Source organism: Lontra canadensis, unplaced genomic scaffold, assembly GCF_010015895.1.
Source record: "Lontra canadensis isolate GAN:19392208 unplaced genomic scaffold, GSC_riverotter_1.0 scaffold76, whole genome shotgun sequence".
NCBI classification, from domain to species: domain Eukaryota; kingdom Metazoa; phylum Chordata; class Mammalia; order Carnivora; family Mustelidae; genus Lontra; species Lontra canadensis.
Genome location: NW_022631070.1, coordinates 10,358,588 through 10,371,812, shown reverse-complemented (window position 1 = coordinate 10,371,812; position 13,225 = coordinate 10,358,588). Strand labels below are relative to the sequence as shown.

The following is a 13,225-nucleotide window of genomic DNA, read 5'->3' as shown; positions in this document are numbered from 1 at the left end:
TCTAATCAGAAAAGTTATCATAAAAGAATACATAGTCAGCTATATTTCTGTATAATTTCATTTAATGTTTACTAAAAGACAAAAGTAGTTTAGGAATAACCTTAATCTATAAAGGTGTTAATATATAAATGGAAAAATGGTTTGAATAGACTGTCAATAAAAGTTACTTAAAATTACAAGTAAAGTAAAAAATTAAAAAAAAATTATGGGTAGACTTGAGTGCCTGGGTGGCTCAGTCGGTTAAGCATCTGCCTTCAACTTAGGTCATGTTCCTGGGGTCCTGAGATCGAGTCCTGCATCAGGCTCCCTGCTCAGTGGGATGTCTACTTCTCCTTCTTCCCTGCTCCTCCCTTCTGCTTATGCTCTCACTGTCAAATAAATAAATAAAAATCTTTAAAAATTGCAGGCAGAATTTGGAAAAATTTCAACTTAACCTAAGTAATAAAGAAATGACATTATACAATGAGATTAAATTTTAAATTCCATGTAATATTTGATGAAATTACAAAATATACAAAACATAATTGTTGGTATAATAATAAAACAAAACCTGAGCCCACCCCCCCACCAGCAGAGATATCAGAACGTGCTTGATGCCGTGTGTCCTCCTGGGGGGTCCTCTGGGACTCTCTTCTCTGCCTCCCACTGTTTTAATCTCCTTCCTGTCATGTTTATCAATTCCTACAATACACAGTTTTCCCATATATGTATTTTTCTCCAAGTATTGCATTGTTTAATTTTGCTTAATTTTTAATTCCCTGATTTGATTTCTTCTATTTTTTCCTCCAGTTTGTAGTGTTTGCAGGATACGAAAGAAGATACTTAGGTAGAGGGGCTTGCATTAAGTCTGGGTTTGGAGGAGTGGAGAGTGTTGGTGTCACCTGGGGACTAGCCAGGATTACGTGGACCGGCTCATACCCATTAGGATGGCTACTGTCAAAACCCAGAAAATCACAAATACTGATGAAAACGTGGAGAAATTAGAACCTTGTGCACCAGTGGCAGGAAGGTAAAATGGGGCACCTGCTGTGGGGAAGAGTATGGCAAGTCTTTAAAAAGTGAGCCCTGTTGGGGCGCCCGGGTGGCTCAGTGGGTTAAAGCCTCTGCCTTCGGCTCGGGTCATGGTCCCGGGGTCCTGGGTTGGAGCCCCGCATCGGGCTCTCTGCTCAGCGCTCAGCCTGCTTCCCCCCTCACTCTTCCTGCCTCTCTGTCTACTTGTGATCTCTCTCTGTCAAATAAATAAATAAAATCTTAAAAAAAAAAGTGAGCCCTGTAATTGCTGGATCATGTGGTAACTCTGCCTCTGCGTGTTTCTGAAAATGAGGTTTCGAAGGCAGGTTTGTGTACACATGGTAATAGCAACATGTGGAAGCAACCCCGGTGTCCATCGCAGATGGATGTTGGGCAGATACAGTCCATGCAGTGGAAAGTTACTCAGGCTTGAAGAGGAGGGAAATGTAAGGGACCCTGAGGGCCTGTTAGGGGAGACGTGTAGGGCCCAGAAGGACAAGTACTGTACGATTCCCCCTGTAAGAGGGACTTAGATTTGTCACAAAGGCGGAGCGGAATGGCGGGTGCTGGGATGGGATGGGGACCCAGTGGTCACTGGGTGCGGGGATTCCGTTTCACACGGCAACGTGAGTTGGGGGAGGGACTGTGGGGACAGCTGCACAGCGGAGCGGATGTATTTCGTGCCACTGAACTGTACACTTAAAAATGGTGATGGCCATTTATGTGTACTTTGCCACAATAAGAGAAATTGTGGAAAAATCAGTGGAAAGTTTTTGGTTTTGTGTTTTTAGTTTTTAAACAATAAGCCACTTGAGAATCACTTTCTGAAGGAGCTCCTCTTCCTAAAGGAGCCAAAAAAAAAGATTGAGGACTGAGTTAAATCTCTCTCCAAGTCTTAGAGTTCTGTTTTTTGTTTTTTGTTTTTTTTTTAATATCTTAATCTTTGCTGTAGCACAGACGAAGGGTTCCTCTGGGACTTGATTGTTCGCGTAGCAGCTGGAAGTGTTGCCTCCATCATTTCGTATCAGAGCTTCCCGTGTTCCTAACCGCGAGGCCACCCTGAAGGGAAGAATGAGGCCCGTCCCTTCCTAGTTAATGGATCGATTCTGCTGAGGAATTTCTAACTGTTCGAGCAAGGGGCTACAGCTGTGAGAGGCCTGGAAGCCAACGGTCGCTTGAACATAGGAGAGTCGAGTTCACTTGGGGGGGGGGGTCGGTTGGGAGCCGGTCGGAGGAGGAGCCGGGAGAGGCAGAGAACTGCTCGAGCACGGGCTGCAGGGGCGTCTCGGGCAGACTGGGACGCTGGGAGGAGTCGGGGTGGTAGCAGCGTCCGCGCCGGGAGGAGGGCTGCGGAGGGTTGGGCTGGCCACGTCCGTGAAGACCTGGGCCGAGAGGCCGTCTGTGCCACGGATCTGAGGAACTCGTTTTCTAGGATTTTCTTTTTACTGATAAACGCCAGGTTGCTGTCTTTTGATTTCTAACCTCGTTACTCGTATTTACCAGGCAGTGGGAGGACCTGTGTTGACTGGCTCAGTGCTGGACTCCCGGAGCCTGTCGCAGGCCTGTCAGAGCTAGGTTAGTGAATGAATGATTTTAGATTTCGTAAGAAGGGAAAATCTCCGTGGTGGTTTTTAAAAGAGATCTTGTCCTGATAGGTGAGGCTGGTTTTGTTGCTTTTATAACCCGTCTCAGGCTTCGCTGTGCTCCGCTTGCTTGAGCTTGCGTTCTTTGAAAGGCTCCCTTTGGGCTCCCGAGCATCGCCCTTACGATTTACGTGTCTGTGGTGACACGGTTCCGAGTCAGGTAGATCTGAAAAGTCTTTGGCTTTTACCGTACATCTGTTTTCCTGAAGTACGCATTACTTAATTCTTTAGTCTTGATTTTAACCATCTCCAGCCATCTGGTGACATCACTTCTAGAGTTTCTGTTCTTAGTGTCCCCTGTGTTCTTTTGGTGGTTTTGTTATATAAATAGTTGTATGTACTCTTTAGGTGTTATTTTAAAATGTTCGCTTTGGTTTTACACATTCTCTGTGGTTCTGAATAAATTAATTGTACACGTATGTACTTAGAACAGGCTGAGTTGCACGTCTGCGTGAGCTGATCACTGCCTGACACTGTGCCCGACCAGGCGTCGTAGCCCTGCTGAACCCGATCACCTTGGCTTCAAACAGCCAAGTATCTTTTAAAGAAACTAAGCAGATTCCTCTTAAATTTCCCCATGTGCTTACCATTCTGCGGTGTTCCGTAAGCAGAAAGCGGTGTCCCCGGGGTGTGGACTCCCCCAGGACGCATTTGGGCGGCCTTGCCCTCCGCCTGCCGTGCAGTCAGGGGTTCTTGCGTCTGTCAGACTCCACTGGCAGCGCTAGGCTCTTGTCCGGCAAGGACCGCGGGTCTTACATGCTTAGATCCTCCATGGTGGTGCTCCGTGCCTTACCCGGAGCAGACGCGCGCTGTGTGGCAGAACGTAAGTGTGGTGGAGATGGGGTTTGCGGGCGGGGGCGGGGTCCTGCAGAACCTGGCGACCCGCACTACCGCCCTTCACCATCAGATGTCACTCCACGAGGGGCCTGACCTTCTCCCCGAGGCCCGGCCGCTCAGCACGGCGGCTCCGGAGCAGGTGTGCAACAGCGGGCGTCTCTGTGCGTTTGGAAGTCGCTTCTTTCCGAACACACGTTCGTCAACTCAATTGTAGTTGCTCCGTTTAGTTCTGCGTCCAAGTCCGCACGGAACCCGACTGATTGTCCTTAAGCGTTCTCAGACTTCGAGGCTGGCGGTACGCGTGGTCGCTCTCTCTCCGAGCAAACGCTGCAACTGGGACGAGTAGCGGTGGGAGGAGGTGCGGGCGCCGCACCCGCGAGGGGCTCACGGTGCCTCCGCCAGGACGGCTCCTCTGAGAGGTGCCTTGTTCCACGGCGGCCGGCTGACCGGGCTCGCGGGAAGAGCCTCTCGCTGAGCTCCGATGGCGGCTGCTGGCCTCACCGGGTTTGTCAGAGGGAGAGTGAGCGCGGACTTGGCTGTGGAGGGCTATGGGGAAGCGGAGACTTTTAGGGTCCGCCGGCCAGTCCTGGGACGCAGGAGGGTGTCAGGAATGAGTTTCCTTCACTCATTCTCCTGCTCTGAAACATAGGAAGGGGCAGGTCAGGGAGCTTTGGGGTTCACCTCACGCCCGAGGGCTGTCCACACGAGCCTGTGTGATTGAGGGGCCCAGCGCCTCGGCGTGCGCGGACGGTCCCTCTGTGCCCGGCCGGGGGTCCCAGTGCGCGAGAGCCTCTGCTGCAGCACGGCCCACCCGACACCCAGGAGGCAGCCGCAGCCCTCCTAGACTTGACGCAGCTGGTGGCTCTTCTCCTCGCTTCGCTCAGAGTATTGAAATTTGAAGGAAATAGTGATACTGGTTCCAAGTACTGGAAAGAGCAGCTACCCCAGCCCGAGCCTGTACATGTTTCCGATGATGTGGGCCCCCCACGTCCTCCTCCGGGCCCTCAGCTCCCAGCCTTTCATGCCTCGGTCAGAAACACAGTCTCCTTATTATTTGGAAAGAAAAAGAATGTTGTTTGCATTTGTCAGTATGTCTGCATGAACTTGACGTCCAAAATTTGGAGTAAATAAGCTAAGAACGAAGAACTGGGACTTGGAGTTCCACTCCCAGTGACCCGTCAGATTAGTCACACACCGCGTACTGTTGAACCGTGAGATTCTACGTTCTGGTTTGGCTTTGGAATGAAAGGGAAACGTACACAGTTTTTGGTACGTTAGTGTAGGGTGACCACTTGTCCTTCTTGGGAAGATGTTTTTAACTTTTTGGCCTTAAAGCGTCATAAAGGGAATGACAGTTTTTACAAAGGAGTTGGTAACGTAGACGGTAGGAACAAGTTTGACGCACTCTGTCCTGCGTTAGCACCGCCAGCGCTCAGGAGGCGCGGAGTCTTCTATGTACACCGAAGGTGGTTCCTCTTGTAACCCTTGCTTTCTTTCCCCTTATGTTCTCGGGTCCTGCAGTCACAGGAGTGAACAGGTCATGGCACGTCTAACAAAACGGCGACAGGCGGACACAAAAGCCATCCAGCACCTCTGGGCGGCCATCGAGATCATACGGAACCAGAAGCAAATCGCCAACATCGACCGCATTACAAAGTAAGTGCGTTTGAGAAGACGTGTCCTTGTAAGGTTTCCTGTGAGATTTTTGGGGGGGAAAGTGCCAAAATAACTTACTTTATTATGCTCATCAACACATGACAGAATGACACTTTTTGCCTGTATGCACTTGTCAGAAAAACAGAGACACAGATAGGCAGCTTGTGTTAAGATGTTTAATAAATACCAGAGAAGTAAAATACCAGTGTGTACGGTTTATAGTAGCTTTTTAATAATTAAAGGTTTTTTATTAAAAAGGCTTTGCGTTTGTTTCTCTGAGTATTCTTAAGGGAATAAAGCTAAATTCATCTCTTCACAAATGTTTGCATGATATGTTTTGGAAATTTAGATGGAATTTCTTTATTCTTTGTACAGCTTCCTTAGACGCTGCCTGTAAAAATAGGAAACAGGTGATTTATGAGCCCCTTTAATGAAATGCTTATTTTGTCCTTCTTAATAAGTAACAGAATGGAGCACCACATATTTTTGTCTCTTACCTGCATTCTGCTAAAGATCATAACGGCTGCTCACGCGGGGCAGGACCGGAGGAGGGGGTTGCTCTGTGCTGCTCCAAGTCTGTGTTGACCCTGTAAGCGCTTGAGTTTGCCGTGTACACCTCCTGCCCTGCAGGCCAAAAGAAGGAAAATAGGTAACACTTAGGGACAGTAAAGGTAAAATAAAGAGCACATAATAAGTCAAATTAATATGTTTTTATGAAAAGCAAATAATTTGAGGATATGTTACAAAGTACAAGTTATAGTGAGGTCATACCGGCCTGAAAACATTTTTTCCAAACTTCAAGAACAAGAAGTGTCAGTATTTTGCTGTGGCTGCAATTTTCTTTAAAATAAACCACGGTTTATGTATATTAAAGTTACTTGTGGAAGAATGTGGAGATGAGATGCTGCTCATTGGATTTAATGTTTAACTTAGGGTCACTGACTGAAACAGAGCAGTGTCTCTCCCTCTCCCAGCGCTGTGGAGCTCCCTGCCCGGGACGCTTGCCGGTCCTCGCCGGGGCCGCGTGCGCACAGGTGTCTGTCAGAGGGAGCCCACGTCCATGGGTATCCTGCACCCTGTCCCCTCTTCATCAGCACAGGCTCAGGCCACCGAGGCTGGCTTTTCTCCATGCACGAGGGTCCGTAGATCTTAAGGTGGTAGAAAGAAACATATTCACCTACCAAAAAATTAATGTCTTACCAGCGTTGTCTAGAGATGAAAAGGAATTAAGAAAATCAGAGGTAAGTGTTGGCAGGAGTGGCGGCCGGGATCTCCCCTTTTCCGAGTGCCGCTCCTGCCCGTTCTGGGCGCCCGCCATGGCGTCCATACTGTGGTCACAGTCTGCCTGTCCTTAGTTCCCCACGTCGCCATCGGCCCCAAGAGGGGCTGTGTGCATAGCCAGCTGGCCTGGGCCGAGCGTCTGGGCCACGCTAGTGTCCTTGTCACCTGGCCGGAGCAGGTTGGGAGGAGTGCTGCCCCCCCACGATGGGCAGTCAGGAGTCTGGTCTGTATTCTGAACGGGTGAATTCTTCCCAAGTCTTTGGTTAACTTAGATCGAGATGCTCTGCTCCGTTACAGCCGAGCGTGAACATGATTGTCATCTCATCGTTACACACGTGTGACGTTCCTGTTTGGCCCTGGCGCAGCTATGGTGGGGGAGGCACGTGTGCTCTCGAGGACCCCTTCTCTACCACGTCTGGTGAGAACGAAGGCTCCGCGGTTTCCAGCACACATGCCCTCTACCCTGTTGGGAAGCCTGGCAGACTCTGAACACAGCAGTAACTTTTGTGTGATGTTCAAGCTCTGCTTGGTTTGTTTCTCTCAAAAGTGCCTTTGAGGCCCTCTTCAGTCTACAGCTTCTCATTCATCCTCATGGTGGTTTGCTTTGCACTTTATTTATTGAAGACGTGCGGTCGTCGGCTCTGGCTGGTCGCATCTGGCGATGTATTTGTTTCTCTGCATTTCATGGGAGTGGATAGTTGCCCTTGAGGCTTGGGTGGGGCGAGACCCGGTCACAGGTGCCCTGTCCTCCGACCGAGAGGCCGTGGTGCGGGTTCCTCGTGTGGGCAGCTTGGTAGCCTTGATGTGTATCAGCAGTGCCAGTAATTCATTAAGGATTGCCATACTGTGGTAATCTAAGTTCATCTTTCTGCTGTAAACCGGAATGCTTCTGTGAGGACCCAGATTTGCCATCATGTGCTCTTGGGCAGTCCTCCGGCGTGTTCACGTCCGAAGGTAGAAAAACAGACCATTTCCCTTTTTTGCCAGTTTTTAAAATAGCATCCTCTAATGGTAGCCAATTAGATTTTTAATGTCATTTGGAATTCAGGCATTTCAGTACTTTTGACATACTTCAGTCCATTTCTGACAAAATCCTGAGTTATGCTCAGACTTTACCCAGCTTCACCGGTTGGAGCCTCTCCATGTGGACTCCTGAAGTGGGGTTCTGCTTTCTCACCTAATGGGATTTTTCAGGCTCACCTCTTTGGCAGCCCATCCCAGACCTAGAACCTTTGATTTCTCCAAGGGGCTCTGGTTTCTGTCCCACAGAAATGGAGTCTCAGAAGCATGTCTGGCCCTCCGCGTGCTCACTGCGGCTTGGTCTTTCCTGGCCTTCTCAGGGGCAAATACAACGTAAGAGAAGGAAACACCTACGAATGCATACTTTTATTTTTGTTGGAACTTGTGGCTACTGGATTTTCTGTAACTCTTCTACCAAAAATCTTTATTTCTTTTCTTAGACAGTGAGGGGGTTGTGAATCGTAGTTACTCAGTTGTTGTATCCAACATTATTTACCGAGCGGCTGCAGAGGAATGACACCAGCGCTGTACCCGGTCCTGTGTTTCCTGGAAGTGGTGTAGGGCGTCATCCCTGTTCCCACACCGCTGGAGCGAGTCTAACCGGCCGAGGGGGACGGGGGCCGTTGCCTGGCGCGCTGTCCTCTCACCGCGAGCGTTGGTTCCCTCTGTGGTCGGTGTGTGTCTCCTGGTCACGAGCAGCCCTTGTCTTGGGGTCCAGAGTGCATTCTCTGGTCGATTTCTTTTTTATATTCCTTTCCCCCAGTTCTGCTGAGATACGAATGACATACGATACGGTGCTTATACACGGCACATCGGGATTTTGTGCTTGGACCCACCGCGAGAGGGTCACTTCACTCTGTTGAGGCGGCTCCGTCCCCTCTTGTGGCCACACAGTTTGTTTCTTGTGGCGAGAACTTTGGAGACTTCCTCCGTCAGCACCTTTCAAACCCACGTCCGTTACTATGAACGGGAGTCAGCATGCTGAACCCGACAGGCCCGGGACAAATTTCTCTTATAACTGGAAGTTGGTACCTTTTGCTCCCTTCCCCGTTTCACCCGCCGCTGGCCACCACCAACCTGTTCCGCGAGTCCGGCGCTCGGTCTCTTTAGCTAGCACGCGAGAGAGGGTACGAGGTTTGGGTGCTGCTGTCTGACCTACTCTGCTTAGTGCAGTGCCCTCGGGATCCGTCACACTGGCCCAGAATGGTGGGATTGCCTCTCTCACGGCTGAGTCGTCGCCGCGTGTGTGCGCCACGTCGTCCTCGTGCGCGCCTCTGCCGATGGGCACGTGGGCTGTTTCCACGCGTTGGCCGCGGGGAAGTGCTGCCACGGACGTGCTGGAGCGTACACAGCTGTTTGAAATACTGATTTCACTTCTTTCGGATAAACACCCAGAACGGGATTGCTGGATCGTGTGGTTTTTCTGTTTCAGTGTTTTGAGCAGCCTCCGTGCTGGCTTCCCGAGCGGCTACACCGTCTGGGAGCTCCGTGGTCAGGACGTGGTGGGAACTGACCTTCAGGTTCCCGCCGGCTCGTCACAGTGGTTGCAGCCTGCTGACTGTGTCAGTTTGGACATAAAGTCCTTAGCTCGACTGTTTTCTTTCTTCGGCGCGTTTATGTGTTCTGTGTGCCGTCTGCGGGCCTCCTGTGGTCGCCACGCGCCCCGGGAAAGAGGCCTGTGCATTTACCAGTTTCCTTTAAGTCTCTCCCTGTGTTTAGAGCAGAGTTTTGTTGTGTTCAAGAAGTGTAACTAACAGAAACTTCTTTGGAGGGTTCTGTTATTTGGGGTGGAAAGTGCTTTCACCGGAGGAGTCCGTCTGAAATCAGAGTATGTGTGTGGCATTAAGTTTGATTTTTAATGAATGGTCAGGCTGTCCCTCTCACTTAAAGGTGCGTGTTTATAAACTGGCCATTGATGATTATATAAAATTCCATAGTCCTCACTTGAGAGCTAAATAGACACAAATAAATTTTGGTATCTCAGTAAAAACATTTTACATTTTTAGACATTGAAGTATGGTTTGTGATGCTTAATCATCATAAAATTGAAACCAACAAGTCATTTTATCTTAAAAAATACAGGCGTCATTTGAGGTGAAGGTAAACACAGGCAAGATTTTATATAAAACAAACATAACATTTTTATGCTTAAGATCATGATGTTAGCTCTTGTTTTACAGTTTTTAAGTCAAGGAACAAAGATTAAGAATCATAGGGACACTGGGGGGCTCAGTTGGCGAAGCGTCTGCCTTCACCTCAGGCCATGCATGATCCCGGGGTCCTGGGATCGAGCCCCACATCGGGATCCCTGCTCAGCGGGGAGCCTGCTTCACTCTCTCCCTCTGCCCCTCCCCTTGCTTGTGCTCTCTCTCTCTCAAATGAGTAAAATCTTTTAAAAATATATATATGACAGCAAAATCAGTAACAAATGAAATTTAAACTTTCAACCCCTGAGAGTTCCTGTATTATTCATAATTCATTATGTCATTTACAGTCACCTGTATTTTAATATTCCATAAAATAAGTCATATATGTCACTTCTGTTCCGTCTTAAACCCACACGTGTACTCACATCTAACTTGGATAACTATAAGGCGGCATTAGCGTTTCATAAAGTATTCTCAGTAACAGTCACGACAGAAATGCATTCTGTTGAAGCAGGGATGGATTTTATGTTCATCTCTGCCAAAGTCACGGGCTAGTTTGTGCCATTGCAAGAGGTCACAGTTCTGTGCCAGCTGGACAGGGTGAGTGACCCTTTCTGTTTCCTTGCTGTCTCGGATACTGTGACTGTGTGTTTCTGGAGTGATGTGCTTGATGCGTGTGATTAGGCTGATGTGGGGCCGGAAGACTCTTCCCATTCCAGTTAAAGAGTTTCAGATCAGGACATCAATTAATGACCTCTATCGCTTACTCTAGAGTCACACCCCAGGTATAACTGTGCCCTCTGACCTCTTGTGATACGTTTGCAGTGACCGCATCCTCCCGAGTGCCGCCTGTCACTACGGACAGGTGTAAGCTCGCACTGGGAGCCGTCTGTGTGCAGCTGACGTCTCAGGTTCCAGGAGGCACGCTCCATCTCTGTACTGACTTGTCGAGAATTCACCCCATGAAACACCTAGAACTGTGAAGTTACCATTTTGCTTTGTCTCTGTGTCATTTTCTTTCCTTTTTTGGCAGACAACACAAAAATAAGGAGTGCTTCCCAAATTTGTGTGTGCTGCTTACAAGGGGCCATGCTGATCTCCTGTGTGTCATTTGGTCTTAGCGCGTGCGCTGTCAGAGCGAGCCCTGTGTGGATTCCACTCCCTTACCGGGTTTGCCGAAGAGGAGGGGATGGCCATGGCCTGCTGCGTCTTTGGAAACAAGTTATGTTGAAAAACCAGCAGTTAATATTACGCTGTGGGTACAACCCCAAGAATTCTCCACAAAGTTACCAACTGTGTACCCATTTCAGCCTGTGATGATTTAATCTTTCTTACCTTTCTTCCGTGGCGGCAGAGTGGCCGACGCACTTGACCCCTGCTCACACCAACTCGACTTTACGTAATAAAAGCCTTGCACAAGTAGCGGGTTCTGAAGAACCGCAATACAGTGCAGCTCCACAGTGCGCTTTCTCGTGCTGAATTCTCAGGACACTCCTCCCGGCTTGGATTACTGTCGAGCTGTTTTCATGTTTGACATTTCTCTGCAGCTCTGCGGAGACATACGGACAAGGCACAGAAAAGCATAACCATTGGAGAGTGAGCGAGTGTGATCGAGTAATGGGAGACGCATCGCAGACGGCCCGGGGTTCCGCCCCACGTGCTGGTCTGTGCTGACGGATGCACTCCTGGCCGCGGTCAAGGGGCTGCTGGACATCAGGAAGCTGGGGAAGGCCTGCGTTAGTTGGGCCTGGGAGGGGGGGTGGGATTCAGGTCTGGGAGACTCAGAGCAGAGGGACTGAAGGGGTTTCAGGGAAAGGAGATGAAGATGCAGGGAGCCAAACAGGGAGGGCCTCTGAGGCTAACCCTGAGATTTTTATCCTGGACCTAGAGGGTGATATTGACTGCGTTTGGAATGTGGAAGTAGTGAGTAAAAGACCGTACTTTTCGCTCCCCGGGGAGATGGAACAGGCCTCTTTGGGGTCTAGAGGGGGCCTGCTCCTCCCTTTTCTGGACCGAGTCTGAGCCCACCTCGTTCCTTGTCCGCACTAGCAGCAGGGTCCTGTCTGGGCTTCCGACCGCCCACACGTGCAGTCTCTGTTGTTTCCCATCTCTGGTATCAGAGGTGTTTTTCCAGAGCACCATCTTATCAAATGCTGCATGACTGAACACTTTCTCTGTTGCTCACAAAGCCTAAATTCCCGCCCAAGGTATTACTAGCTGAGCCTGCCACTTCCCACCCAGTGTGCTGTGTCCTGGGGCCCCTGATCCGTGGCCCCCCGATGCGTGGTTGTCCTCACTCTGCCTGGGATGCTGAACCCCCTGAACTCATCTGCCAGACAGATCCCTCTTGAAGTCACGTCCCGAAGAGGTCATTCCTAACCCCTTCAAGTGAATGTAAGCCTTACCCTTCTTTGGTATTTTTCTAGATTATAGGTCTAATTCTTTTTTTTTTTTTTTTAAGATTTTATTTATATGTCAGAGAGAGAGATTGAGAGAATGAACGTAAGCAGGGGGAGTGACGGGGGAGAAGCGGGATCCTTGCTGAGCAGTGAGGCTGATGCAGGACGTGGTCTCAGGACCCCGAGATCATGACCTGGCAAAGGCAGACGCTTGACTGACTGAGTGACCCAGGCATCCGTCTCTGTATTCTTCAAGACTCTGTTATGTCCCCATCGTGCACAAACTGCACATACCTGCACGGGGCATCGCAGTAGACCCCAAGTGTCCTTTTCACGCCCTGCAGCTCCCCGCTCCGACTTCCGTCTGACGACACTGGGCTCTTTGGTCTGAGCACTCTCTTGTTTTGATTATTTTGTATTTTTCCTTCATTCGTAGACAAAAATCTACCCTTTTTTTTTTTTTTAGAAGATTTTATTTATTTATTTATTTGATAGACAGAGATCACAAGTAGGCAGAGAGGCAGGCAGGGGGTGGAGGGAAGCAGGCTCCCCGCTGAGCAGAGACCCTGATGCGGGGCTTGATCCCAGGACCCTGAGATAATGACCTGAGCCGAAGGCAGAGGCTCAACCCACGGAGCCACCCAAGTACCCCAAAAATATACCCTTTTAAGATTCGACCCTGGTGTTCTGTCCTGTGAGGTACTTATTCGTTCCTCAGGAGAACCCGTCCCATCCCCGTTGCTCCTGTGCACGGTGACGTGTACGAAATGCACTTGCATTACTTGTTAGAGGCTCTTATCCCTGAAACCATTTCTGCTTCCTTTGCTGATTGTGAGCACCTTGTGGGTGAGGCATGCGTCTTTCCTCCGGGTCCGTGTGCGGCACCGCTGGGACGAGGAGGCAGGGACAGGTTTCCTAATAATGAGAAATACTCCGTTGCATTCGTTGACAGTTTCAATAAGGCTCAGAACTGAGAGTTGTGGTTAATCTGCGACAAGCCCTGTGCTGTGTAGGATTTGTCTCCGTGAATTCTCCCAACTCCAGGAGGTCTGTGGTCATTCTCATGTGGCTGAAGACGGTGGCGGTCAGGTGGGGAGGATGTTGCCTGCAGGCGCAGAGGTTGTCCATGGCAGTCGCACACATGAATGTCAGTCTCTCTGATGTTGTGGTCCAGGCTTCTGATCATTCGCTGTTTCCTTCTGGTATTTGATGGACGTGTTTCCTTACACGT

General features: G+C 49.6%; 1 protein-coding gene across 5 annotated transcripts in view; it reads left to right on the top strand.

Moving 5' to 3' along the window:
- The window catches only part of ZMYND11 (zinc finger MYND-type containing 11), a 119,302-nt gene that overhangs the window by 44,631 nt on the left and 61,446 nt on the right, over positions 1-13,225 (top strand). For 2 of the 5 annotated variants that reach the window (XM_032881697.1, XM_032881696.1), the window contains exon 2: positions 5,013-5,147. In XM_032881697.1, coding sequence (XP_032737588.1) covers positions 5,032-5,147 — 116 coding nt within the window. In that variant the 5' untranslated portion in view covers positions 5,013-5,031. Of the gene's footprint in view, positions 1-4,960; positions 5,148-13,225 lie in introns of those variants that run through there. The other 3 variants (XM_032881699.1, XM_032881695.1, XM_032881698.1) reach the window with 2 other exon arrangements.